At 45.4% G+C, this 25102-nt stretch overlaps 1 protein-coding gene across 4 annotated transcripts in view; it reads left to right on the top strand.

Annotated features, from left to right (window-relative positions):
• Positions 1 to 25102, top strand: part of Stk25 (serine/threonine kinase 25 (yeast)) — a 33466-nt gene that overhangs the window by 5568 nt on the left and 2796 nt on the right. The window contains exons 1-10 of one of the 4 annotated variants that reach the window (XR_001785363.1): positions 12823 to 13102; positions 13266 to 13351; positions 19385 to 19615; positions 20939 to 20995; positions 21516 to 21624; positions 22441 to 22598; positions 22683 to 22868; positions 23004 to 23188; positions 23501 to 23615; positions 24025 to 24096. Coding sequence is in view for 2 of the 4 variants with exons in the window: in XM_006529768.2 (XP_006529831.1) it covers positions 13322 to 13351; positions 19385 to 19615; positions 20939 to 20995; positions 21516 to 21624; positions 22441 to 22598; positions 22683 to 22868; positions 23043 to 23188; positions 23501 to 23615; positions 24025 to 24096 (1104 nt within the window). In the remaining 2 variants the exon portion in view is untranslated. Of the gene's footprint in view, positions 1 to 12822; positions 13103 to 13265; positions 13352 to 19384; positions 19616 to 20938; positions 20996 to 21515; positions 21625 to 22440; positions 22599 to 22682; positions 22869 to 23003; positions 23189 to 23500; positions 23616 to 24024; positions 24097 to 25102 lie in introns of those variants that run through there. The other 3 variants (NM_021537.3, XM_006529768.2, XR_387188.1) reach the window with 3 other exon arrangements.

The raw sequence follows: 25102 nt of genomic DNA, 5'->3' as shown, positions 1-25102 counted from the left end.
CACTTGGGAAGCAAAGATGGTTACAGCCCTGTGAATTTGAGGCTGGTCTATTCAGTGAGTTCATATCCAGTTCGGGAATACATAGTGTGACCCTGTCAAAAGGAGAAAGGGAGAAAAAAGAAAACCAGCATTCAATATTTCATTTTTACTGCTAAGACATTATTTGTTGCCAAATTGGGATAATTACAATGAGGCAGCATGTTTGCTAGAGAAGGCTTTTCAAAAAAGACCTCCAGGACAGAGGATGTATCTCAGTGGTAGCGTTTACCTACCATGTGATGTCCCTAGGTTCCATCTCTAACACGGCAATAAACTCCATACTTCCTGTCCCTCATGTTCTCATGATGTGACTGAAGTTTGGGTGGGGTTTCCTAAGGACTCACCCTGCTACCTCAAGGAAGGAGTCTGTTGCTTTTTCCATTGAATTGGGTTTGGCTGGCAACTGGCAGGGAGAAGGTCACATATCTTCCAATCTTCCAATTATAGGTCAATTGAAAAAAATTCTGCCTTACTCTTTTAGAATGCTGGTCCTTGGAAACCATTGCCCTAGCCTGAACTGTGCCTCATTCCCACCTCATCCGATGGAGTCTTGTGTGGTAGTTTGAATGAATATGGCCTCCACAAGTTTATGGGGAGTGGTACTATTGGGATGTATGGCCTTGTTGGAGTAGGTGTGACCTTGTTGTAGAAAGTGTGTAACTGATGTGGGCTTTGAGGATTTAGACGCTTAAACCAAGCCCAGTGTCTCACTCTCTCTTCCTGCTGTCTGTGGATCCAGATGTAGAACTCTTAGCTTACTTTCCAGCACCACATCTGCCTGTATGCAATGCAGCAGCCATGCTTCCCATCATGATAATAATGAACTAAACTTCTAAACTGTAAGCCAGCCCCAATTAGATGCTTTCCTTAATAAGAATTGCCATGGTCACATTTGTAAAGCAGGAAATTAAAGGATTGACCTACCTTGTCTTGGCAAAGATGGAACTTTCTCCATGTTCTGCTTGTCCATGGTTTGGACATTGTTTTAGTTAGTTTTCCCATTGCTGTAAAGAGCCACAGTGACCAAGGCGACTAGGGTCTGGCTTACAGGATCAGAGGTTCAGTCCATTATCATCATAGTGGGAAGCATGGTGGTGTCCAGGCAGCATGGCACTGGAGGAGCTGAGAGTTCTATATCTTGATCTGAAGACCTTGAGGAGAACACTGGCTTTCAGACAGCAAGGATGAGGGTCTTGAAGCCCACCCCACAGTGACATACTTCCTCCAACAAGGCCACACCTCCTAATAGTGTCACTCTCTTGGCCAAGCATATTAAACCACCACAGATATCATGCTGTCAGCAGTAAGACAAGGGGACATTTTTTGCAGAGTGGCTAGCTTTGCTACATTTGAAGCAAATTCCATATGGAGGTTCCTCGATGTCCACCATCTTCTTTGAAGTAGTGCTGGGGTCCTGCCAATGTCATGAAAAGCCTTTTGTTATGAAAACATCTTAAATGCCATATTCTGTAGCTCTCTGAAGACCATCTATATATCTACATATATTTGAGTGGGCAAATGGTGCTTGCTTCAAGCTATCCACTATCCATCCACCTTAGAAATATCTGTAGGAAGCTAAATAAAGCTTATTTTTGTAATTAACTAAACTAATATCTGTTGTGAGCACAAGACTGACCAACTGACTACTGACTTGCATTTCTTAATTATCCTGAATAGTTTATAAATGGAGCTTTCAAGAACTAGAACTTTACATTAAATTTTTAAATGAGTTTCTAGGTACAATACCGTTAACAAGAGCTGAAATATATATATATATAATATGTGTTGTAATAAAATATAATCTTAAATTTGTATCAATATACAATAATCTATACCAATGTAAAATATTTGACTTGTGGAGCTCTTTAGTTTAAAAGTAGATATAATAAACTATCCTTTTATCTTATCATGCCTAGATACCCCCCTCCCCCTTTTCTTTTCATCCCTTCTCCCCTAACACTAGATAAAACAGAAGAAAAAAAAAAAAAAAAACCAGAGGGGGAAAAAGAGATCTCTGAATCTAATTTCCTTTCTAATCTAATTTAGTTTCCTCCCTGATTAATACCATTAACAACTTGTGATCATACCCCCTATACAATGACAAAAATCCACCACCCACCAAACAACCAAAGACCACCCACATAATCTCTATAGGAATGGGGTGTCATTCTCTTTAAAATTGCTTCCTGCTGTTTGGGGACAAAGGCATCTTGTGGGGGCCCTAAGAATGGAATATTGGTCAAGTTCTGGAAGAGCTAGATGCATCGTTTATCCAGTCTCTGTTTGATGAGAAAGTGCAGGGCTTAACTGAAGTTCTGGGTGGAACAGTTTGTGAGTCTGGATGATCTTAGCTAGTCATTAAAATTGTCCTGGGTGCTGATTTTTTTTTTTTTTTTTGGTTTTTTGTTTTTGTTTTTGTTTTTTTGAGACAGGGTTTCTCTGTGTAGTCCTGGCTGTCCTGGAACTCACTCTGTAGACCAGGTTGGCCTTGAACTCAGAAATCCGCCTGCCCCTGCCCCTGCCCCTACCTCCCTGTTTTTTGTTTTTTTGGTTTTTGTTTTTTTGTTTTTCGAGACAGGGTTTCTCTGTGTAGCCCTGGCTGTCCTGGAACTCACTTTGTAGACCAAGCTGACCTCAAACTCAGAAATCTGCCTGCCTCTGCCTCCCAAGTGCTGGGATTAAAGGCATGCGCCACCACCGCCCCCAATTTTTTTTTTTTTTTTTTTTGAGGAAACTGCAATTGAGGCAGTCTGTAATCACCTGGGCTTCTTGTCTTATCTTGATTGGTGTCTGGGCCTTTTGCTCTGAAAACATACACACTTTTTTTTTTTTTTTGTAGAACATGATTTTAATATTTTCAACTTTATATTCAACAAACAGAATAATTATTTTAATACATATTTTGTAGTTATGTCTCCCTTTTCATTTCTGATTTTATTAATTTGGATACTGTCTCTGTGCCCTCTGTTTAGTCTGGCTAAGGGTTTACCTATCTTATTGATTTTCTCAAAAAAATCAGCTCCTGTTTTGGTTGATTCTTTGTATAGTTCTTTTTTGTTTTTTTGTTTTTTTGTTTTTTGTTTTTTTGTTTTTCGAGACAGGGTTTTTCTGTGTAGCCCTGGCTGTCCTGGAACTCACTTTGTAGACCAGGCTGGCCTCAAACTCAGAAATCTGCCTGCCTCTGCCTCCCAAGTGCTGGGATTAAAGGCATGCACCACCACGCCTGGCTCTCTTTGTATAGTTCTTTTGGTTTCTATTTGGTTGGTTTCAGCCCTGAGCTTGATTATTTCCTGCATTATACTTGTCTTGGGTGTATTTGCTTCTTTTTGTTCTAGAGCTTTCAGGCATGCTATCAATCTGCTAGTGAAAGCTCTCTCCAGTTTCTTTTTGGAGACACCTAGAGCTCTGAGTTTTCCTTTAATCACTGCTTTCATTGTGTCCCATACGTTTTGGTATGATATGTCTTCATTTTCATTAGATTAAAAAAGCCTTTAATTTCTTCCTTGACCAAGTTATCATTGAGTAGAGTGTTGTTCAGCTTCCATGTGACTGTGTACTTTCTGTTGTTTTTGTTGGTATTTAAGACCAATCTTAGTCCATGTTGATCTGATAGGGTAGATGTGATTATTTCAATTTTCCTATATCTGTTGAGGTCTGATTTGTGACTGATTATATGGTCAATTTTGGATAAGGTACCATGAGGTGCTGAGAAAAAGGTATATTCTTTTGCTTTAGGATGAAATGTTCTATAAATATCTGTTAGATCCATTTGGTTCATAACTTCTGTTCGTTTCACTGTGTCTCTGTTTAGTTTCTGTTTCCATGATCTGTCCATTGCTGAGAGTGGGGTGTTGAAGTCTCCCACTATTATTGTGTGGGACGGGATGTGTGCTTTGAGCTTTCATAAAGTTTCTTTTATGAATGTAGGTGCCCTTGCATTTGGAGCATAGATGTTCAGAATTGAGAGTTCATCTTGGTAGATTTTTCCTTTGACCAGTATGAATTGTCCTTCCTTATCTTTTTTGATATCTTTTGGTTGAAAGTTGGTTTTATTCGATATTAGAATGGCTACTCCAGCTTGTTTCCTGGGACTATTTTCTTGGAAAATTGTTTTTCAACTTTTTACTCTGAGGTAGTGTCTGCCTTTGTCACTGAGGTGTGTTTCCTGTATGCAGCAAAATGCTGGGTCCTGTTCACGTATCCAGCCTGTTAGTCTATGTCTTGTTGGGAGAATTGAGTCCATTGATGTTAAGAGATAGATATTAAGGAAAAGTGATTGTTACTTCCTGTTATTTTTGTTGTTAGAGGTGGAATTATGTTTGTGTGGCTATCTTCTTTTGGGTTTGTTGAAAGAGTATTTTCTTTCTTTCTTTTTCTTTTTTTAAAAAATTTTTTCAATGACTACTTTTAATGATTTTTTTTAAATTGGTTTTTCGAGACAGGGTGTCTCTGTGCAGTCCTGGCTGTCCTGGAACTCACTCTGCAGACCAAGCTGGCCTTGAACTCAGAAATCCACCTGCCTCTGCTTCCCAAGTGCTGGGATTAAAGGCATGCGCCACCATTGCCCAGCTAGTTCGTTCTTTCTTTCTTTCTTTCTTTCTTTCTTTCTTTCTTTCTTTCTTTCTTTCTTTCTTTCTTTTTTTGATATTTTCTTTATTTACAGTTCAAGGTTATCCCCTTTCCTGGTTTCCCCTCCAAAAGCCACTCCCCCATCCCCTCCTCCCTACCCCTGCTCACCAACCCACCCACTCCTGCCTCCTCCTGACATTCACCTACACTGGGGCAGAGAACCTTCACAGGACTAAGGGCCTCTCCTCCCATTGATGACCGACTAGGCCATCTTCTGCTACATATATGAGTAAGTTTAGCAGTCTCTATATGTAAAATGACTTTCTACATATTGAGGGTCACTTAATATATTAAGAGACTCTTGAAAATCTAATAACACCATAAGGACTGTATATAATTCTGATTTTTTTTAGCTGATTTATAAGGACTCTCAACTTTATATATATCTTCTGATTTATACCCTGCCTTTCCTGATTTATTTGCATCAGTGTAAAATGTAGGGGCTCCAGAAATTAGAGTTCTTTTTATTATATGAAGAAGAATCCAATTAGTTTTTTTTTGTTTTTTTGTGGTGTTTTTTTTTTGGGGGGGGGGGGTTTCGAGACAGGGTTTCTCTGTGTAGCCCTAGTTGTCCTGGCACTCACTTTGTAGACCAGGCTGGCCTTGAACTCAGAAATCCACCTGCCTCTGCCTCCCGAGTGGTGGGATTAAAGGCGTGCGCCACCATGCCCGGCTCAATTAGTTATTTTTATAAACTGAAATCACCTGCTTTTAGGGTATTTGTTGTTAATCCACCTCTCCCCAAATTACTGCACGCTCTTTACCAGTGTTCATCTTGTGCCCATAATGAGGCAATCCCAGCATTAGTAAAAGGTACCACAATCCTACCTTGTTCCATTCTAGATAATTAATGAAGTCTCATTTTTCCCTTTAGTATCAATTCAGAATCTTCCCTCTATATTGGACTTCCTGTAGGGGAATGAGGAGAAGGCAAGGTAACTAAGACGCAGGCCATCTTTAGATCAATATGAACTAGATGTATATCCTGCAGTTTTCTATCTAACAGAGCCAACTCCTTTTCAGCCTTGGCTGATAATTTTCTTGGGCTATTTAAATCTTTATCACCTTGTAATTGCTTAGCTCTTGCATAGCCAAACTGACTATAGACCACAGTCAGTTAGTATCTCCCAGTAGCTTCTTGTCCATGGTGGCTTCCTCTTCTCCTTTTCTCTACCTGCAACTCCCCTTCTTGAACCCCCAATCCCTATTTTCTCCCTCCACTGCCTAACCGCAGGATCTAGCCTTTTACTGACCAGGATATGGTCACTTCTCAATAGTGCCATCAGCACTACCAAAGTTCCAGCAGGGAGCCAACTTACATACATATGGGGCTTTTCTGCTCCTGACCTTGCTCTGAAATAATGACACAGAGGCCTGCTATATTTATTATGAGCTTCTTGTCCTATAACTGGTAGATACTGAACTATCCTTTTTTTTTTTAAAGATTTATTTATTATGTAGTGTTCTGCCTGCATATATGCCTGAAAGCCAGAAGAAGGCACCAGATCCCATTATAGATGGTTGTGAGCCATCATGTGGTTGCTGGGAATTGAATTCAAGACCTCTGGAAGCACAGCCAGTGCTTTCAACGTCTGAGTCATCTCTCCAGCCCAATACTGAACTATTCTAACTTGACTACATTGGCATGGCCTACTTCCAAGGCAATTCCATCTTAGTAGAATCTTACTCTCATGCCCCGCCTTCCACTGTGGCCATTCTTTCTCCACCTTCAACCCCATCACTAGGATCAGAAGTTCTGCCTCTTCCTTTCCTGCCCAGCTATTGGTTGATCAGCTCTTTATCAATCAATTAGAGGTGATATTAAGCAATTCTTACACAACATCGAGATAGGAGATGCTCCAATAAAAATGACAATATTAAAATCTGGAGTGCATCCAGACTTCTGGTACAAAAATCAGCATTAAGATCCACAGTGCACAAAAACATTCTCCAATACCAAAGTTTCAACAAGTGAGCATTTGGGGGTATGCTTTAAGCTTTGCCGTTTGTTTTGGCTAGTTTTATGTCAGCGTGACACAACTTAAAGTCATCTGAGAGGAAGGAACCTCAGTTAAAAAACTGCCTTCATAAGATTGGGCTGTAGACAATTCTGCAGGGCATTTTCTTAACTAGTGGTGGATGGATGGAGGAAACCCCAACCTGTTGTTTGTGGGGCCACCCCTGGATTGGTGGTCTTTAATTCTATAAAAAAGCAGGCCATGAGGAACAAGCCAGTAAGCAGTTCCTGCTTCTAGGTTCTGCTGTTTGAATTCCTGTCCTGACTTCCTTTGATAATCAACAGTGGTATGGAAGTATGAGTTAAATAAAACCTTTCCTCCCTCAGTTGTTTTGTTTATAGTGTTTCATTACAGTAATAACAACCCTAATTAGTGCCGTAGAATATATTTCAACAAAGTCCAAAGCAAGGGGAGGGGAGAAATTCCTTTCACCTTTGATCATTTATGTTCCCAGATGAAAGACATACATAGCCTTTATATTTTAGTATGTCTTAAGCAGCAGAATAGCTCGGTAGCCGTCTGTCTTCCATGTTGTTAGAATCTACTTTCTAATCCATAACCCAAGTTATTATTTATTATGTTTCATCTAGACTGCTCTTAGCTCCAACCAGGCAATCCTCTGGGCCATGTTCTCTTGGTCCCTAGCCCATCATGGCTCCCTCTGCTTCTGCTCCTTCCTCACGGTCTCTAGCCTGGGAAAGCTAATCCTTACCTATGTCTCTTCTCCCCAGCTATTGGGGATTAATTGAGGCCAGGATCTCTCAGGCTATGTACAGAGTCCATATCTTGGAGGCCAACACTTAACATTACAATAAACAATAAAAGACAAATCCTCAACAAACTAGGATAGAAATTGTTACCAGGATAGTGGGGTATTGCTGTGACAGACCTGACCATGTTGCTTAGGAAGGATTGTGGAAAGACTCTGGAACTTTAGGTGAGATGAGCCATTGAGTATTCAAATCTTGGTGAGTTGTTCTGTGGAAGCTTGAAAGTGAAGAATACTGAGATCTGTACAGATGATGGAGGCCTGGTTTGTGAAGTTTCAGAGGGATATCTGAGAGTCCCTTCATGATTCTATAGGGGCTGTTTGCTATTTTGAGTTGAGAATCTGTGGTTCTGGGCAGCAATAGCTGAAGAACCAGCTGTGACTAACAAGAGACCAGAACTACTGAAAGTAAAACCTTTGCTTGCTTTGCTGGGACAATTGATGCTGGTTAGCTGGAGCTGCTGAGAAGTTAATGGTGATTAAGAAGGGACTGGCATCATCGAGGCAAAAACTTTTGGGAAGTGTTTTCTCAGAGTCAGCACATGCAGCCCATGTTCAGAGGTGGCCAAGGTTGTATCTAGTGCTGGCAACCAAGGTGGTCATATGTAAGTGTCTAGTTATGGTTTTACTGCTGTGAACAGACACCATGACCAAGGCAAGTCTTATAAAAAACAATATTTACTTGGGGCTGGCTTACAGGTTCAGAGGTTCAGCCCATTATCATCAAGGTGGGAGCATGGCAGCACCCAGGCAGGCATGGCACAGGAGGAGCTGAGAGTTCTGTATTCATCCAAAGGCTGCTAGTGGAAGACTGACTTCCAGGCAATTAGGATGAGGATCTTATGCCACACCCACAGTGACATACCTACTCCAACAAGGCCACACCTCCAAATGGTGCCACTCCCTGGTCCAAGAATATACAAACCATCACAGTAAGATTCTCCCGCATGGTACTAGTTTTGAAGGCACAAAGGGGCCACAGAGAGGAATTGAGACTTGACTCTGTGAAAGCCAAGGCAACACTATTGGTGAAAATGCAGCCCAGTTGCAGCAGAAGACCCCAGCATTTTAGAGATGTTAGTATCATATAGGATGATACTAACCAAGAACACCAATGCTATGTAGCTGAAGCCTAGGAGACAAGCTCTGTGTGCTGTAGAGGGTGAAGCCAGAGAAGTGGCTCAGGCCCCTTGGAAGTGCTAAGAATTTGAGTGAATTCTAGATATTGGGCATTGTGTGAACTCTTTGTTGTTGGAGGTTGGTTTGATCTGATTGTGACTCTTCCCTCTTGAAATAAGGATCTAACTCATTTCTTATTTTATAGAAGCCCACAGTTGAGAGACTGTTGATTTTATTTTTTTTAAGATTTATTTATTTATTATATGTAAGTACACTGTAGCTGTCTTCAGATGCACCAGAAGAGGTCATCAGATCTCATTACAGATGGTTTGTGAGCCACCATGTGGATGCTGGGATTTGAACTTTGGACCTTCGGAAGAGCAGTCGGGTGCTCTTACCCACTGAGCCATCTCACCAGCCCAGAGACTGTTGATTTTAAAAGAGACATTGGATTTTAAAAGAGATTAGGGACTGAATTTTAAAAATTAGTTTTAGATTTATTTTTATTATTTTATTGTATGAGTGTTTTGCCTGCATGAATGTCTGTGCACTACATATGTGCCTATGTCTGAGGAGGTGGTAAGCCTCCATGAGAGTCCTGGGAACGAACGGAACATGGGTCTTTTGCAATGAGTGCTTTTTTGTTTTTATTTTTTTCTTTTTATCGAAAATAGATTTTGAGGGCTGGAGAGATGGCTCAGTGGTTTAGAGCACCGACTGCTCTTCCAGAGGCCCTGAGTTCAATTCCCAGCAACCAAATGGTGGCTCACAACCATCTGTAATGGGATCCGATGCCCTCTTCTGGTGTGTGTCTGAAGACAGCTACAGTGTACTCATATACATAAAATAAGCAAATAAAAAATTCTAAAAAAAAAAAAAGAAAATAGATTTTCAAACAAAATAAAATATAATAAGATAAAACAAAAACCATCACATTGGAGTTGGACAAGGCAAATCAAGGGAAGGAAAGGAACTCCAAGAAAAGGCACAAAAGACCGGGAAGTGGTGGTGCACGCCTTTAATCCCAGCACTCCGGAGGCAGAGGCAGGTGGATTTCTGAGTTCAAGGCCAGCCTGGTCTAGAGTGAATTCCAGGACAGCCAGGGCTATACAGAGAAACCCTGTCTCGAAAAATAAAAGACAAAAAACAAAAAACAAACAAACAAAAAAAAGTAAAGGCACAAGAACCAGAAACCCACTTTTTCATACACTTAGGAGTCTCATAAAAATACCAAGCTGAAAGCTATAATACACACACAGGCCCTGCTGCAGACCCGTATGTGTTCCGTGCTCGCTGTTCCAGCCTCTCTGAGCTCCTATGAACTTTCTTCAGTTGATTGACAGGGACTTTCTCCTCTGAGCTCTGGTCTGTCTCCCATCATCCAGCATCCCCTCTTTGAGTTCTTTCTTTAGCTAAGTCTTCCTTCTTTTAATTTTTCTTAAAGAGGATATAAAAAAATTATAATCATTTTTAGACATAGTTATCAGTATGCTGATACTCCTAGCAAAATTACATGGGGTCCAAATGTCCTCTTCTAAATTTTTTTCTATTTTTTTATTATGGAAAATATTTTATTTTCTAATTTCTAACTCTCTCCTTTCTCTGGAGACTTTATTTTACCACATTCAAACTTAATATCTTTTCTCCCCTCTCTTTCCTTCTCTCTCTGGTCTCTTTCAGACCCCGTGACTGGGATCGGAAGTTCCCCCTTCTCTTTCTCCTCTGAGCAGTTATTGGCTGAATCAGCTCTTTAGAAACCGTTTTAGGGTTTTACTGCTGTGAACAGACACCATGACCAAGGCAACTCTTATAAGAACAACATTTAATTGGGGTTGCCTTACAGGTTCAGAGGTTCAGTCCATTATCATCAAGGCAGGAACATGGCAGCATCCAGGCAGGCGTGGTGCAGGAGAAACTGAGAGTTCTACATCTTCATCTGAAGTCTGCTAGCTGAATACTGGCTTCTAGGTAGCTAGGGTGAGGGTCCTAGGCCCACTCCCACAGTGACACACCTACTCTAACAGGGCCACACCTTCTAATAGTACCACTCCCTGGGCCAAGCATATACAAATCACCACAGAAACCAATTCCAGGTGATGGGAAACAATCTTTATACATCACTGAGACAGGAGATATTCCAATAATCATGACAATGACAATGACCATTGTGGATGGTGCCATCCCTGGACTGGTGGCCCCAGTTTCTATGAGAAAGCAGGCTGCACAAGCCATGAAAAACAAGCCAGTAAGCAGTACCTCTCCATTGTCTTAGCATCAGATCCTGCCTCCAGGTTCCTGCCTTGTTTGAGTTCCTGTCCTGACTTCCTTTGGTGAGGAGCAGTGTTGTAGATTATAAGCCAAATAAACCCTTTCCTCTCCATGTGGCTTTGGTCATATCATCACAGCAATATGAACCCTCACTAAGACACAATGAATTTATTATTTTATATGTATAGTCATTCACATCCACAGATGTTTGTGTACCACTTGTGTACCTGATGCCCACAGAGGCCAGAAGAGGACTCGGATCCCCTGAAATTGGAGTGACCAATAGTTGAGAGCCACCATGTGGGTGCTGGGAACCAAGCCTGGTTCCTATGCAAAAGTCTCCAGTGCTCTTAACAGCTGAAAAGAAAATCTCTCCAGACCCTTGGGAAGTGTTTTATAGATAAACTACATGGAAGTCTTCCTAAACAGCCAACAACTCTTCAATATCTATTTGACCCAAGAACAAAGCAATAAACCAATACGAAGTTTAATCTCATGAGTAGGGCTTTTCACATGAAGTCTGATGGTTCATATGGATAACCCCAGCATTTGGGAGGCAGAGGCAGAGGCAGAGGCAGAGGCAGAGGCAGAGGCAGAGGCAGAGGCAGAGGCAGAGGCAGAGGCAGAGGCAGAGGCAGAGGCAGAGGCAGAGGCAGAGGCAGAGGCAGAGGCAGAGGCAGAGGCAGAGGCAGAACTGCTGTGAATTTGAGGCCAAAAAGGGCCACATAGAGAGTTTTAAGCCAGCCTAGGCTACAGAATGAGGTCCTGTCTTAAAAATCAAAAATAAAGGCCTACAGAGATTCCTCAATCATTAAGAATTCTTGTTGCTCTTCCAGAGGACCAGAATTTAGTTCTAGCACCCATGCCATTCAGCATATGACCCTCTGCAACTCCAGATCCAGGCCTTTTCAGATCTCAGTAGGTTCCTGTTCACATTTAACATACACATATATGTACATAAATAAGTCTTAATAGAGTTGGCCTTGCCTAATTTCAGACTTTTCTATAGGAGGGATAGGTAGGCTGAAGGCCATCCTACAGATGATCTTTTTCAGGGGCAATAAAAATATTTGCCCCTATTGTTGATGCCTTGGGGCGGGGGAGGGGAGGAAACCAAGGTGCTTCAGGATCCAGGGCAGGGCTGTTTGCTGGAAGTCTATTTTCTTCTGGGGAAAAACACAGCAAAGAAAACCTAATCAACATGTAGTAAAATTTGGCGGTTAAAGAATCTGATGCAAGGTCTTGCATGCAAGGTTTAAGGTTCCAGGATGGTGCCCAGGAAGAAAATCCACCAGAGAACAGAAACAACAAGCCTTTATGAGTTGGGGAGTAGGGACATTATGGTGGTTTGCACTGAGCCGTCATAGGAATGGACACAGTATGGAGCCAAATCTCCCTCCCGTGGAACACTAGGAGACTGCATAGAAGTGGACATTGCTGACTAGTCACTCATACTGAATTCACAGGATGAAAGGCATCTTCCAACCTTTGGAAATCCCCGCTGGACCACACAACTCTTCCCAGCGCCAGGTCATGTCCTGGGGACCTACGATTAAACCTTTTCAGATAGGGAAACTGAGGCAGGAGAGAAGCACTTGTCCAACAATGGGCGACTTTTCTAAGGGCGCGCGTGGGCGTACTCCTTGTGTGTGTGTGTTGCTAAGCGCAGACAAGAAGGTCACACTGCGGTTAAAGCTGGAGCACCAGGATATGAGGGTAATGTGGGTTCGCACTCCAGGCACACAGTATGGGTCTCAGAAGCTTGGCAAACAGAACTGGGAAAATGAGAGGAGGGCTGAAAAAAAAAGAGAAAAAAAAGCCTAGAAAACGTCAAGGCAACTGCGCACGCGCTGCACCCGTCACCGCGCGGCCTGACAGGAGGGGCAGCCCAGCTCGGGCATATCTCAAGGTTCGGATCCAATCTGTGGCGCATTTGTGCCTCTCCACTGACCGCCCACCGCAAGTTCTCCTGGGACTTGTAGTCTGTCGCCATCAGGGCCCCGGAGCACTTGCGTAACACCTCATCCTACCGCGCAGCCTGCTGGGACTTGTAGTCTCAATTTTGCGTGCCCGGGGTACGGGGCGGGCTGCGGGACTCCTAGTCCCACAGAGCTTCGCGCTCGCCACGACGCCCTGCTCAGAGCCGCTGCCTCCACCTCACGGGCTGGGAGGCCTGGGCGTTCCGGGAGACCGAATTGCGGTGTGAGCCGCCGTGGGGACTGCGAAGCGGGCCCGGAGTCCGAGATGGAGCCGCCCGGAGGTGGGCGCTGCCAGCGGGCCTCGCCTGAATGTTGGGGAGGCCGGGCACGCCCTGAGGGCGGGTCGGGGGCCCTGGGCGCGGGACCGGAGGTCGCGGGTGGAGGGACGCCACGGAACGGGTCCCCCTGGCCACTGTTGACCGAGCGGCCTGCGGTTTCTCGCAGGTGCTTGAGGCGAGCGGGCGGAGCGGCTGCGACGGACTGGTCACGTCAGCGGGGACATGGCTCACCTCCGGGGCTTCGCGCACCAGGTGAGTGTGGGCGTCGGCGTGCCCCGAGTCCGTGGTTCGCTGTGGAGCGGATTTGTCCACTTGAGGCGGGAGAGGGGCGGAGGCCGTCTGCCTCGGGGCGCGTCTTGGGGCCGTTGGAACTCTGGCCTGTGCCGAGCCAGCGCCTGCGGAAGACGTGAGCCCCAGGGAACGTCTGCGGGGCGAGCGCTTCTGCTCGGGAGCTGCTGGGGGCAGGTGCAGGAACCTGCCCTGGGCACAACCTGCTTGACCCAGGCTCGGAGCACCTTCCCAGAAGATGGACTCCACCTTCCTTGGCTAACGGGATGGAACCCCGACACGGGACCGCACAGGAGATGAGGGCTGCGTAGGGTCAGAGGGTTCGGTGGTTTGCTCTCTGGACCCCCTTTCTCGCCTTTATTTTATTTGTGGTGTTGTTATTTCAGAGCAATATGACAGACAGCTAGTGAAGTGGAATGAGCTGCCTTGGCGGCTGATTTTCCTCTGGCTTTAGCTGTGGGATTTGCGTTTTAAGGGCTTGGTTTAGATAGGCTTAGGCTTGACAGTTGCACAGTGAAGGAATCAGTTCCTGAGGACAGTGCAGCCGCTCACCCCACCCCACCCTGACCCCCCTTCTCCCTGCATCCTTGAGAACTGGTTGTGTAGACAGGAAGCATGTCCGTCCGCTGCTTGTGGGCAGGAATTGGAGGCAGGGCTCCTTGGAGGAAACCAAACCAGCCTGGAAGACTACTCACAGCTGTTGGGGAGGGCTTTTGGCCCAGCTGTCACAGATGGGATCCCGAGCTTGCTAACTGATGCTGAATTAAGCTAACACATTTTTAATACATTTTGACATTTCGCCTCTAATTATATAACATACTAAGAGAGAGAGAAAAAAAATCTGCCTCTAGTTTATTTTTAAGAGACTTAAGCTTAGCTTATGAAGGTCCCAGGATGACAAATTGGAGCTATGAATTGCGAAGGAGTACAGTAATGATGGCTAGGGGACCTTTCTCAAAGAGAAAACACCCTTTTTGTCTTTTTAGGGGCCTGTGTCCAGCCTAGACATACTTGGCTTCTGAAAGTGACACAAAACCTTTGTAGGGCTGCTTTCTCCCAAGATGGCTGCCATAGAGTCCTATGAAATTGCTCCTTTTGTGTGATAAGGCTTGTACTTTCCCCCTGTAGCCTGTGCTTCTGCCTTAGATTACCTTTTACCCGGCCTGTTCCTGCCCATCTCTGGAAGGACCAGATGGTTCTGGGCAAGCACTGTGTGACTGTGTGTGGTAGATGAGGGAGGATGTGTGCTGAGTTGTTCCTCTTGTTTTGGAGAGGTGATACACAGCAGGCATGTTGGCAGAAAGGCCAGAGGCTGTAAGTATAATATCCCTAGGATGGAATGGAGAGCGAATGGGTCTCAGTTGTTCAGAGTAAGTTAGATGGCTTGAGTGATGGTTCATAACACATTCTGTCCAGAAGAGAAATCTGAGCCACCCAGATCAGCATGCTAGCTGTCTGTGATTGGCTGGGTTTGGGACTAGGGCTGCTTCAAAGGTGTAAATACAGAGACCATGCCAGAAAGGCTCCTATCATACTGTTTCTTAGGCTGACTGGTTCACAGCTATAGGTACCCAAAAAACGTAGACTTTGAAGACTAGGGTTCCCACCTTCCTTGCACAAAGTCTAGAACTCTGGCTTTGGGATCTGTTATTTTCTTTTCCTCTGAGGCAGTGTGAGTGAATACCTGGCCTGAAGTATCCTTCTTCGGCTACTGTAGTGGACAAGTTCTGATTCTAGGTTCCCCCAGAAGAGAGCAATTAAGAATTCTCAGTATGGCTGAGCAGTGTGGGAGGATGTGGTGTCTGAGCCTGAGTAGTAGGAAAAGGGCTACTGAGAACTGGAAGGATAGTGGTCCTGGGTCATGTAGTTAGCCGATGGCTTGACTTCTCTCTAACAGGCTTTCTTAGGCTACAAGCACTGGACTGAACCAGTGATAAGACTGTATTGCCTTGAGTCCTCAACTAGACCTTCTGGAGATCTTTGAGATGGTTTTCAAGGTGTCTCAAAACTACACATGGTGGAGCTGTAGCATCTGAGGAGACAGTAGAGGCCAAGTGGTTAGAGAAAGAAGGGTTTGAAAAAGTGTTTTGGGGCCTGCTGGAGCAGAAACAGGCAGAAAAACAAAACAGAACAATAACAACAACAACAAAACAGGCAGGAAAAGGTCTGCTATGTGGCCCTTGCTCTGCACCTGGCTTTCAGGGCTGGCTTTGAGCAGGGGATCAAGTGGTCACTGCCCAGACATGAAGTGACAGAGGCTGAGGTCTTTTCACACTGATCACGTCTACCTTTATCGGTGGTCTCCACACTGATGAGTGTGGTTAGAGCACATGGCCTGGAGTGGTTCTTTCTGATCTGGCTTGGATCCAGTGCTGATCTTGAAATAGCTAAAGTGTCTGTCTTATCCGCCACACTTGAGAATTTTTCTTGGCTTTTTATTTAAGCAGGTGAGGCTGGGATCAAACCCTACTCCCTGGCCAGTGGAGCTTAAGGAACTCAGGCAGCCCTTAGCTTTCTCTGTCTGGCCAAATCTCAGTGTGGCCCTTCAGGAGTTCAGGCTGCTCCAAACATCTGCTGTTCACTGAGAGCTGGTCTTAGGATATGGCTGCCAGTTGGAATGTGGCTGTTAGAAGAGTCACTTTGGATTGGATTGTGCTACCTTTTTCTTTTCCTTCTTTTTTTTAAAAATATATTTATTATATGTAAGTACATTGTAGCTGTCTTCAGACACTCCAGAAGAAGGCGTCAGATCTCGTGACGGATGGTTCTGAGCCACCATGTGGTGTTTGCTGGGATTTGAACTCAGGACCTCTGGAAGAGCAGTTAGTGCTCTTAACTGCTGAGCCATCTCTCCATTCCCCTTTTTCTTTTCTTTAAAAATTAAAAAGCAGCCGGGCGTGGTGGCGCACGCCTTTAATCCCAGCACTCGGGAGGCAGAGGCAGGTGGATCTCTGAGTTCGAGGCCAGCCTGGTCTACAAAGTGAGTTCCAGGACAGCCAGGGCTATACAGAGAAACCTTGTCTCGAAAAACTAAAAAAAAAAAAAAAAAAAAAAATCAAAAAGCAACAATTACATTTATTTATGGATGGGTAGGTCTATATGTACACAGTGTAGGTGTCAGGGGACCACTTAGGGGAGTTGGTTCTTTTCTACTATGTGAGTCAGGGGATCAAGCCCAGGTTGTTAGACTTTGATGATAGGTGCTTTTTACCCACTTAGCCATCTTGTGGTCCTGTCTTCTTTTTCTTTTCCTTCCCTCCTTCCTTTTTTTTTTTTGTTTTTTTGTTTTTTTGTTTTTGTTTTTTGTTTTTTGCTTTTTCGAGACAGGGTTTCTCTGTGTAGTCCTGGCTGTCCTGGAACTCACTCTGTAGACTAGGCTGGCCTCGAACTCAGAAATCCGCCTGCCTCTGCCTCCCAAGTGCTGGGATTAAAGGCGTGTGCCACCACGCCCAGCCCTTTTTTTCTTTTAATAAGGTTTATTTACCTTTATGTGTATGGATGAGTACTTACATATATGTATCTACACCACATGTGGGCAATGCTTGAGACTGTGTGGGTATTGGGACACAAACCCCAGTCCTGTGTAAGAGTAGCAAATGCTCTTAACCACTCTCCAGCCCCCTGGCCAAAGTAGGGTACATATGGATGCCACAGCTGGTCTGCTTAGAGTGGGAACTGCAGGGAGCTAGTGGCACATACTCAGGCCTTGCAAAGGCAGCTTTGCCGGAAAGGGTCAGGTGACTTCTGTGTTAAGACACTATAATGTTCCTGGAGCTCTTCCCCAAACTTCTCTCTGGACTGCCTCATCTTGTTCCGCAGAGTTCTTGGCTGGTAAAGAGCTGGGGAGTTTGATTCTCTATGTCACCCTATTACTTGTTTCATGGTTAAAAACCTTAGGAATGTAGCTAGTTGGCAATTTCAGATTGAAAGGTCTTTGGAAAGTCTTAGATTGGGTTTAGTCAGGTCTCTAAGACCTATTGCTGTGCTCCAAGAGAAACAGCTATGGCAATTAGGCCTCAGGGAAGCAGGCAGCCATGTTTATTCTTGGAGGACAGGCTTTGTAAGTAAACACCCAGTGCAAGCTCTTCCTCAACACAGGATTGGAACGTCAGTACTTACACAGTTGTAAATAAGTGTGGTTTTGCCTTTTCATGTCTTACCTTTAGTTTTTTTTTTTTTTTTCCATGCTGGGGATTAAACTCCAGGCCTTGAACATGTTAGGCAAGCACCAGCACTGAGTTATCTCCCTAGCCCTATTCTTTGAAAACTCTTATCATCTCGCAGCCCCTGTGGCCTGTGTGTGTTGGTCACAAGACAACTTTCTGGGAGTCAGTTCTCTTATTCCTCATGTGGGTCTAGGGAATCAAACTCAGGTTGTTGGGCTTGGTGGCAAGTGCCTTTGCTCGATGGGCCATCTTACCAGCCCTGTTTTCCTTTTAATTGGCACCAAAATACTGTTTGGGGACATCCTTTTTGTAGGAGTGTTTCCTAGTAGAGATGGAACCTAACAGGGTTGAAAAATTGGCTGAGACTTAACCTTCCCATCCCTAAGTCTTTTGCCAGCTTGGTCAGTGGTTTGGAGGGCCATGTGCTTTTCCAGAGACTACCAGATATCACAGGTCAGGGTATGGTCACTCAGTGGTGGCACTGGGAGCCACCATCTTCTTTCATTATCTGTGCAGCCTGGGAGTGTCCTCAGTTCCTAGTTAAAAACTGTAGTGTAATTTGGACAGAGGATTTACCTTTGCCATCCTGGTTCTTCACTTGTAGTGTACTGGTCTTTAAATCAGGTACCTTCAACATAGTTGTTTCAGCAATGATTAGGTCTTATTTGTTTAAATCTGAGAACCACATAGGACAGCTTTGTGTGTTGAGTATCTAGAATCAAGCATCTGAGAAAGTGTTGAATGCAGTGCTGATATGACGGTGTAGCTGGCTAGAGGACTGACTTGGGAGTGGAGAAGTATTTCCATGGGTGTGGAAAACATAAGGTAGCTTGTGCTAAACTTTAATTTTTCATTTTTATTTATTTATTTATTTATTTATATCCTACCCCCTTTTTTGGGGGGGTGGGGTCCAGACAGGATTTCTCTGTGTAGCCCTGGCTGTCCTGGAACTCACTCTGTAGACCAGGCTGGCCTTGAACTCAGAAATCCGCCTGCCTCTGCCTCCCAAGTGCTAGGACTAAAGGCATGCACCACCATACTCAGCTAAAATTGTGTGTAGCTGAGCATAGTGGTGCATGCCTTTACACACACACACACACACACACTTACTTGTATCTGTTCCTTCAAGGCCAAAGACCTCAGATCCCCTGGAGCTAAAGTTCTAGGCAGTTTTGAGAATTGAACTCCAGTTCTCTGTAACAGCAGTGTGTATTCTTTTTTTTTTTTTTTTTTTTTTTTTTGGTTTTTCGAGACAGGGTTTCTCTGTGTAGCCCTGGCTGTCCTGGAACTCACTCTGTAGACCAGGCTGGCCTCGAACTCAGAAATCCGCCTGCCTCTGCCTCCCAAGTGCTGGGATTAAAGGTGTGCACCACCACCGCCTGTCACAGTGTGTATTCTTAACCACTAAGCCATCTTTCCAGTCCTCAGCTCACATTAGGTTTTTTTTTTTTTAAGAACCGTTTTAGATTTATAGTAAAATGAGGTTTAAAATACTCTCTTACACACACATATTCCTGTCATTTCTGTTAGGGCTTGGCCTGGCTCCTTGTTAGACAACTGATGAGGGTACCTTTAGATGTAGTATTTCCTAAGTTTATAGTCTAATCAGGATTCACTATCAGATCCATTGAATATAGTGTCAGTTGGAGAGTGCAGTTATGTTTAGGTTTTCTGAACAAGGGATAAAGGCAGGAAAGAATTGAGGTGATTTCCCTTCAGTTCCTTACAGTGGGTCATGCCCTCAGTCAGCAGGGCAGTATCTGTCTAGTATTTTCTCTAATGGCTGTTGTCCATGCAGTGTCCCAACATTCTTCTCTATTGGCTTCTATAGCATTCTCGTGTGGACCCAGAGGAACTCTTCACCAAGCTTGACCGCATTGGCAAAGGCTCATTTGGGGAGGTGTACAAGGGGATCGACAACCACACCAAGGAAGTGGTGGCCATCAAGATCATTGACTTGGAAGAGGCCGAGGATGAAATTGAGGACATCCAACAGGAGATCACTGTGCTCAGCCAATGTGACAGTCCTTATATCACCCGCTACTTCGGCTCCTACCTGAAGGTGCCTACAAGAAGGAGGGATCTGTAGTGGTTGGGGATGGAGCATTCTGAAGGTTCTGTGCCAGGCTTTCTCTTTTGTTTCCAGAGGGATTAATATGTGTCCAAGGATAGGAGAGAGAAGAGAAGGTGACAGCTGTGGGCACATGGGAATCCCTCTGGAAGGGCAGAGAGGCCCACCCTTCCAAATATCTCAGCTTCACAAAAACAGCCTATTCTCTTGAGAAGTGCCAGTCCTCAGTAGGCTCTAAAATGTCTGTCAGTACTGTTAGGCACAGTCTAAGGGGCCCCTGAAGGCAGTCAGTACTTTTAGGGACTGCCTGGAGGGCACTTGAGCAGAGTGTAGAGAGTACAGAGAAGACTCATCTACTGCTTTGAGCAATTGGCCTGTCCACCAGGTGCCTGTAGCAGAGGTATGGTAGCTGGGTGGTCAGAGAGGCCTTTTCTCCATTCCTCCCCCTGGACAGAGTCTGTGTAGACCAGGGTGGCCTTGAACTCACAAGAGATATGCCTGCCTCTATCTCCCAAGTATAGGAATAAGGTGTATGCCACCGCTTCTTGCATTCCTTTTTTGTTTTGTTTTTGGTGGTTTGTTACTGTTTTTTGAGACAGGGTCTCACTGTGTAATTCTGTTTTTGTTTGTTTGTTTGTTTTTGTTTTTCTAGACAGGGTTTCTCTGTGTAGCCCTTGCTGTCCTGGAACTCAATCTGTAGACCAGGCTGGCCTCAGAAATCCACCTGCCTCTGCCTCTGCCTCCCAAGTGCTGGGATTAAAGGTGTGTGCCACCACTGCCCAGCTCACTGTGTAATTCTGTTTGTCCATTTACTATATGGACCAGGCTGGCCTTAAACTCACAGATACCCACCTGCCTCTTCCACCATGCCTGGCTTGGTCCTCCTTTTAATTTGTTAATACTAATTTTTTTGTTATTATTTTTACCTGTCTGTGCTGGGTGGGGGTATGTCTACAATTAGTCTGTGCGTGTGTCTGCGGAGGCCAGAAAGGGTATTGGGTTCTTCTGGTATGGGGGCTACAGGCCTTTGTGAGCTACCTGATATGGGTGTTGGGAGTTGAACACAAGTCTCATGTCCCCCAATTTGGCCTTGAACTTCTGATCCTTCCAAGTGTTGGGATATAAGCATTCACTACCTTGCCCGGCTAGAACCCTATCTTACTTGGCAGGAACTTGCCTGGTATAGTTGCTGTATGGGCTAAGCCCCTAGCTGACTACTTTTGGAGGAGTTAGAGGGGGTGGCTTGTGGAGTCCCCGCTTGGATATTCCTGCTGCATTTCCTGCCCAGGCACTGACAGGTTTCTCTGCTCCCAGAGCACCAAGCTGTGGATTATCATGGAGTACCTGGGTGGTGGCTCTGCACTGGACTTGGTAAGTTCAGACTCGAGCAGTGAGCGGCTTGCTCTTGAGGCTTGTCTTTCAGTGGCCCAGGAACCACTGCCCTGCACACTTTTAGGCTTGTGGCCTTTCTCAGGCTACCTATCACAGTTCTGTATGTTAACAGGAATTGTTAGTTTCAAAACAAATCACTGTTCATCTTGCTCTAGTTGATGCTAAAAGAAGTCTTGGGCCTCTACTGGGCTAGGGGAATAGGCACAGTTAGAGCCCCCAGACAAATAAGAGTGTCAGGTCCTTGGTTAACCTATTCCCATCTTTATAGTCACAGAAAAGATTAAAGCAACTCTTAAGTTTTCTGAAAACAGCTGTCACCCCCATTTCTCCTTACTTCCCCCATTATCCTTGACATCTGAAACTATAGGAACTAAGGAACATAAAGGCCCCCAGGCTTCTTTTGCAGGACTCAGAAGTTGGTGGGTGGTGCTGTTCAGGTGCTGTGGAGGTATGGGTGTGGTAGCTGCAATTGAAGTTCTTCCTGTCTGTGCTCCTGCAGCTGAAACCTGGTCCCCTGGAAGAGACCTATATTGCCACCATCTTGCGGGAGATCCTGAAAGGCCTGGATTATCTGCACTCAGAGCGCAAGATCCACCGAGATATCAAAGGTCCTGCGGGGTGGGCTTGGATGCAGTTCTGCCCATGACCTAGAAAGAGATGGGCATGTGGAGCCTAGTAGATTGTGGTGCCTGAGGGCATGGGATGTGGGGAACGCTTCTGCCACCTGGAAACTGGGGAATTGGGGGGGGGGGGTTGTCCATTTTACTTTTTATCCCCATTTTTAATGGCCACACTGAGGGTAGAGCCTAGGGGATTATGCATTCTAAGCAAACATTCTGCAACTGAGCTACTTTGCCAGCCTAGAAAAAACCTTAATCTCACATCTCCTAATCTTTGATTTCATATATGTGAAGGAAACCAGTTGTGTACTAGTACAAAGCAGGAGCAGTGTGTGGATTCAGATGTGGATTTGTGCAACACTTCTGTGTGGTCCAGTCCTGATGAGGACTCACAAAGTTGGGCCAGCCCACCATGAATGACTTAGTGAGGATAGCTGAGCCTTATGTCACAGGGTGGAATCCTATAGGCAGAGTGATAGATGCCCTGACGAGCCATTCCAGCTGTACAATTCAGTTAGGGTCACTATGATTATATGTGAGGTGTCACTATTGTTGGTGCTTGTCAGAAAACACAAACATGCCAGGCCCTGGAACAAAGGTAGGAATGTTCCTGTAGGTCCCCCAGATTGCCTGCCCTTGCCAGCAGTGGCCAATGTCCAGGAAAACTAAGTTCCCAAGACATATCTGCTGCTGTCCCTAGGGGCCAGAGGATACCATCCCATCACTAGTCAGGGAGTTGCATGCAGGGTTATTTTGGGGGGCTGTGGAGCCAAGGATGATGCCCACCTATCCTGTATTGAGCAGCTGCCAACGTGCTGCTCTCGGAGCAGGGTGATGTGAAGCTGGCAGACTTCGGTGTGGCTGGGCAGCTCACAGACACACAAATCAAGAGGAACACATTTGTGGGTACACCCTTCTGGATGGCACCTGAGGTTATCAAGCAGTCGGCCTATGACTTCAAGGTGAGTTCTGGATGGGAGGTGAGAGTATACTGCCACCACTCAAAATGTTTCACGTAGCAACTGTCCTGTGTGATAACTCTCTAGGCTGACATCTGGTCCCTGGGCATCACAGCCATTGAGCTGGCCAAGGGGGAGCCGCCAAACTCTGATCTCCACCCTATGCGAGTCCTGTTCCTGATTCCCAAGAACAACCCACCCACATTGGAGGGCCACCACAGCAAACCCTTCAAGGAGTTTGTAGAGGCCTGCCTCAATAAGGACCCACGATTCGTAAGGCCTATATCCACTTGGGCCACCCCAGGCAGCTGAGGGGTTTGGGGAAGTTTATGAAGGGAGGATGTAAACTTGGTGGGACAGGGCCCAGCCTTCACATCCTTACCTGTCCTTCCTTGTGTCTTTTGTGAGGGTGGAATTCAGCTCTGACTTTGTCTGTCTCCCTGGCAGCGACCCACTGCCAAGGAGCTCCTGAAGCACAAATTCATCACACGATACACCAAGAAGACCTCCTTTCTCACTGAACTTATTGACCGATATAAGCGCTGGAAGTCTGAGGGGCATGGAGAGGAGTCCAGTTCTGAGGATTCTGACATGTAGGAATGTTTTCTTTTTTTCTTTTCATTTGGACCTCAAGAGCTCCCTGGTGCTTGATGCCAGTGGAGGTCTTCTCTCCAGAGGCAGGGCTTGGTTACTACAGTGGGAACTTGTACTGGGCAGGGAACCTGTAGGCTGGAGGACAGGGCCTTTTGACTATCACCTAAATGCTGCAGCCTGGACAGAGTTCTGTCCACTGTCTAGGGCATCCTAGGCTAAGAGGCTGCCTCAGAGAAATGAGATGTACCTTGGTACCATGTTTACTTCCTGCCCTTTCTCCATCAGTTCTTCTGATTCTTTATCCTCTTTAGTGATGGCGAGGCTGAGGATGGGGAGCAGGGTCCCATCTGGACGTTTCCTCCAACCATCCGGCCAAGTCCACATAGCAAGCTGCACAAGGGAACTGCTCTGCACAGCTCACAGAAGGTCTGTTCATGCCCTGGGCCAGAGCACTGCCCCATATGTACCAGCCCGCCTCACTTTTCCTGGGGCAGCAGATGTGGACTACTGTGTATCAGGCTTTGATGAGGTCAGCTCCAAAGTGCCTGTGACCTAGGGCTATATTAAACACTCATTATCTGGGGTTTGGGCAAAAAGTTTGAGAAGGACAGGGCAGAGTGGCACTGAACTATCTAGGAGTCAGGCTGAAGCCTGGGTCTGCTGGTGCTTAGGTACAGACAGGCCTGATAAGAACTGATGGCTTGGGCTGCCTTGTAGTTTTTGGAGTTGACCCCTGGTCTGTGCTCTGTCATCCTGCTCAAGACAGATTGAGAAGACAGGAAATGGAGCCTCTCTTTATCTCCACATACCCAGTGTCTTGCTTTCCTCCTTGCAGCCTGCAGAGCCTATCAAGAGACAGCCAAGGTCCCAGTGCTTGTCCACACTAGTCCGTCCTGTCTTTGGAGAGGTGAGAATAGAGCTAAGCCTGTGATCATGTAGGGCACTGGCTTTGTTCTTTAGAGGTGCTGTCTGCAGAGCCATGGTGTGTGGTGTTCTAGTGGCCGTGAGCCTGGACGTTATCTATTTGATTTCTGGGTCTGTTGCAGCTAGTTATGCACAGGCTTGTGGGTCCAGCTTCCTGAGGATTGTACCATAAAGCGCGGGAGGAACTGACCTGACCAGTACCGTTTTGTGTTCCCAGACCTGCTAAGGTCCTCTGGCATTACGGCACTACTGATTTTTACAATGCCTCACCACTACATGATTCTTTCGTAGAGGAAGACAAAGGATTGTTGGGTCAGACCTAGGTCAGGGAGGTGATTCCTTGGTGGCTATATGACCTTATGTCATTGTTGCCTGATGTTAGAATATTTTCAGAAATACAGTGCGGCCAGGAATGAATGTTCACATACGGATTTGAAGCTAGAAAGTAGATTGTAGACAGTAGGTTGTTCACTCAGTGGGTGACAATAGCACCTAGAGCACAGAGACGGAGGACAGGATGTAGTTGAAAGGAAATAGCCGAGTGTTTCTCCCTGAAGAGAGTGAGTGACCTTAGCCAGAATAGGAGCAGCCACTTAGGGCTGTGTTGTGAACACTGTGTAGTGTTGTCCAGGACTGAGCAGATGACTCCTTAGGGAAGAGTACATGCAGGAGTTAAAGTCCCAGAAATGGTTATTGACACTTTATAGTCTGATCTGGGATGTCTGTCAAAAGTCCTTGTAGAGTACTCAAGAGTTTCTGTGCCAGTTTCTAAATCAGACTGGATCCACTTGATTATTTCTTGACCTTCAGTCTGTAAGAAACCACATGGTTCTGACCTCTTGATAACCCAAGTCAGGGGAGAGAGGATCCTCAAGATGGAAGAGCCACAAGAGTCCCCATCAACAAGGCAGAAGTGCACTACCTGTGCAGCGCTGTTGTGCTTTCTGTAGGTCTTCCAAGTCATCCAGGTAAGATGCCAGTGAGGTCCA

The sequence above is a fragment of the Mus musculus genome, chromosome 1 (genome assembly GCF_000001635.26).
Source record: "Mus musculus strain C57BL/6J chromosome 1, GRCm38.p6 C57BL/6J".
NCBI lineage: Eukaryota > Metazoa > Chordata > Mammalia > Rodentia > Muridae > Mus > Mus musculus.
The sequence above is the reverse complement of the archived record's forward strand: the minus strand, read 5'-3'. Positions and strand labels throughout refer to the sequence as shown.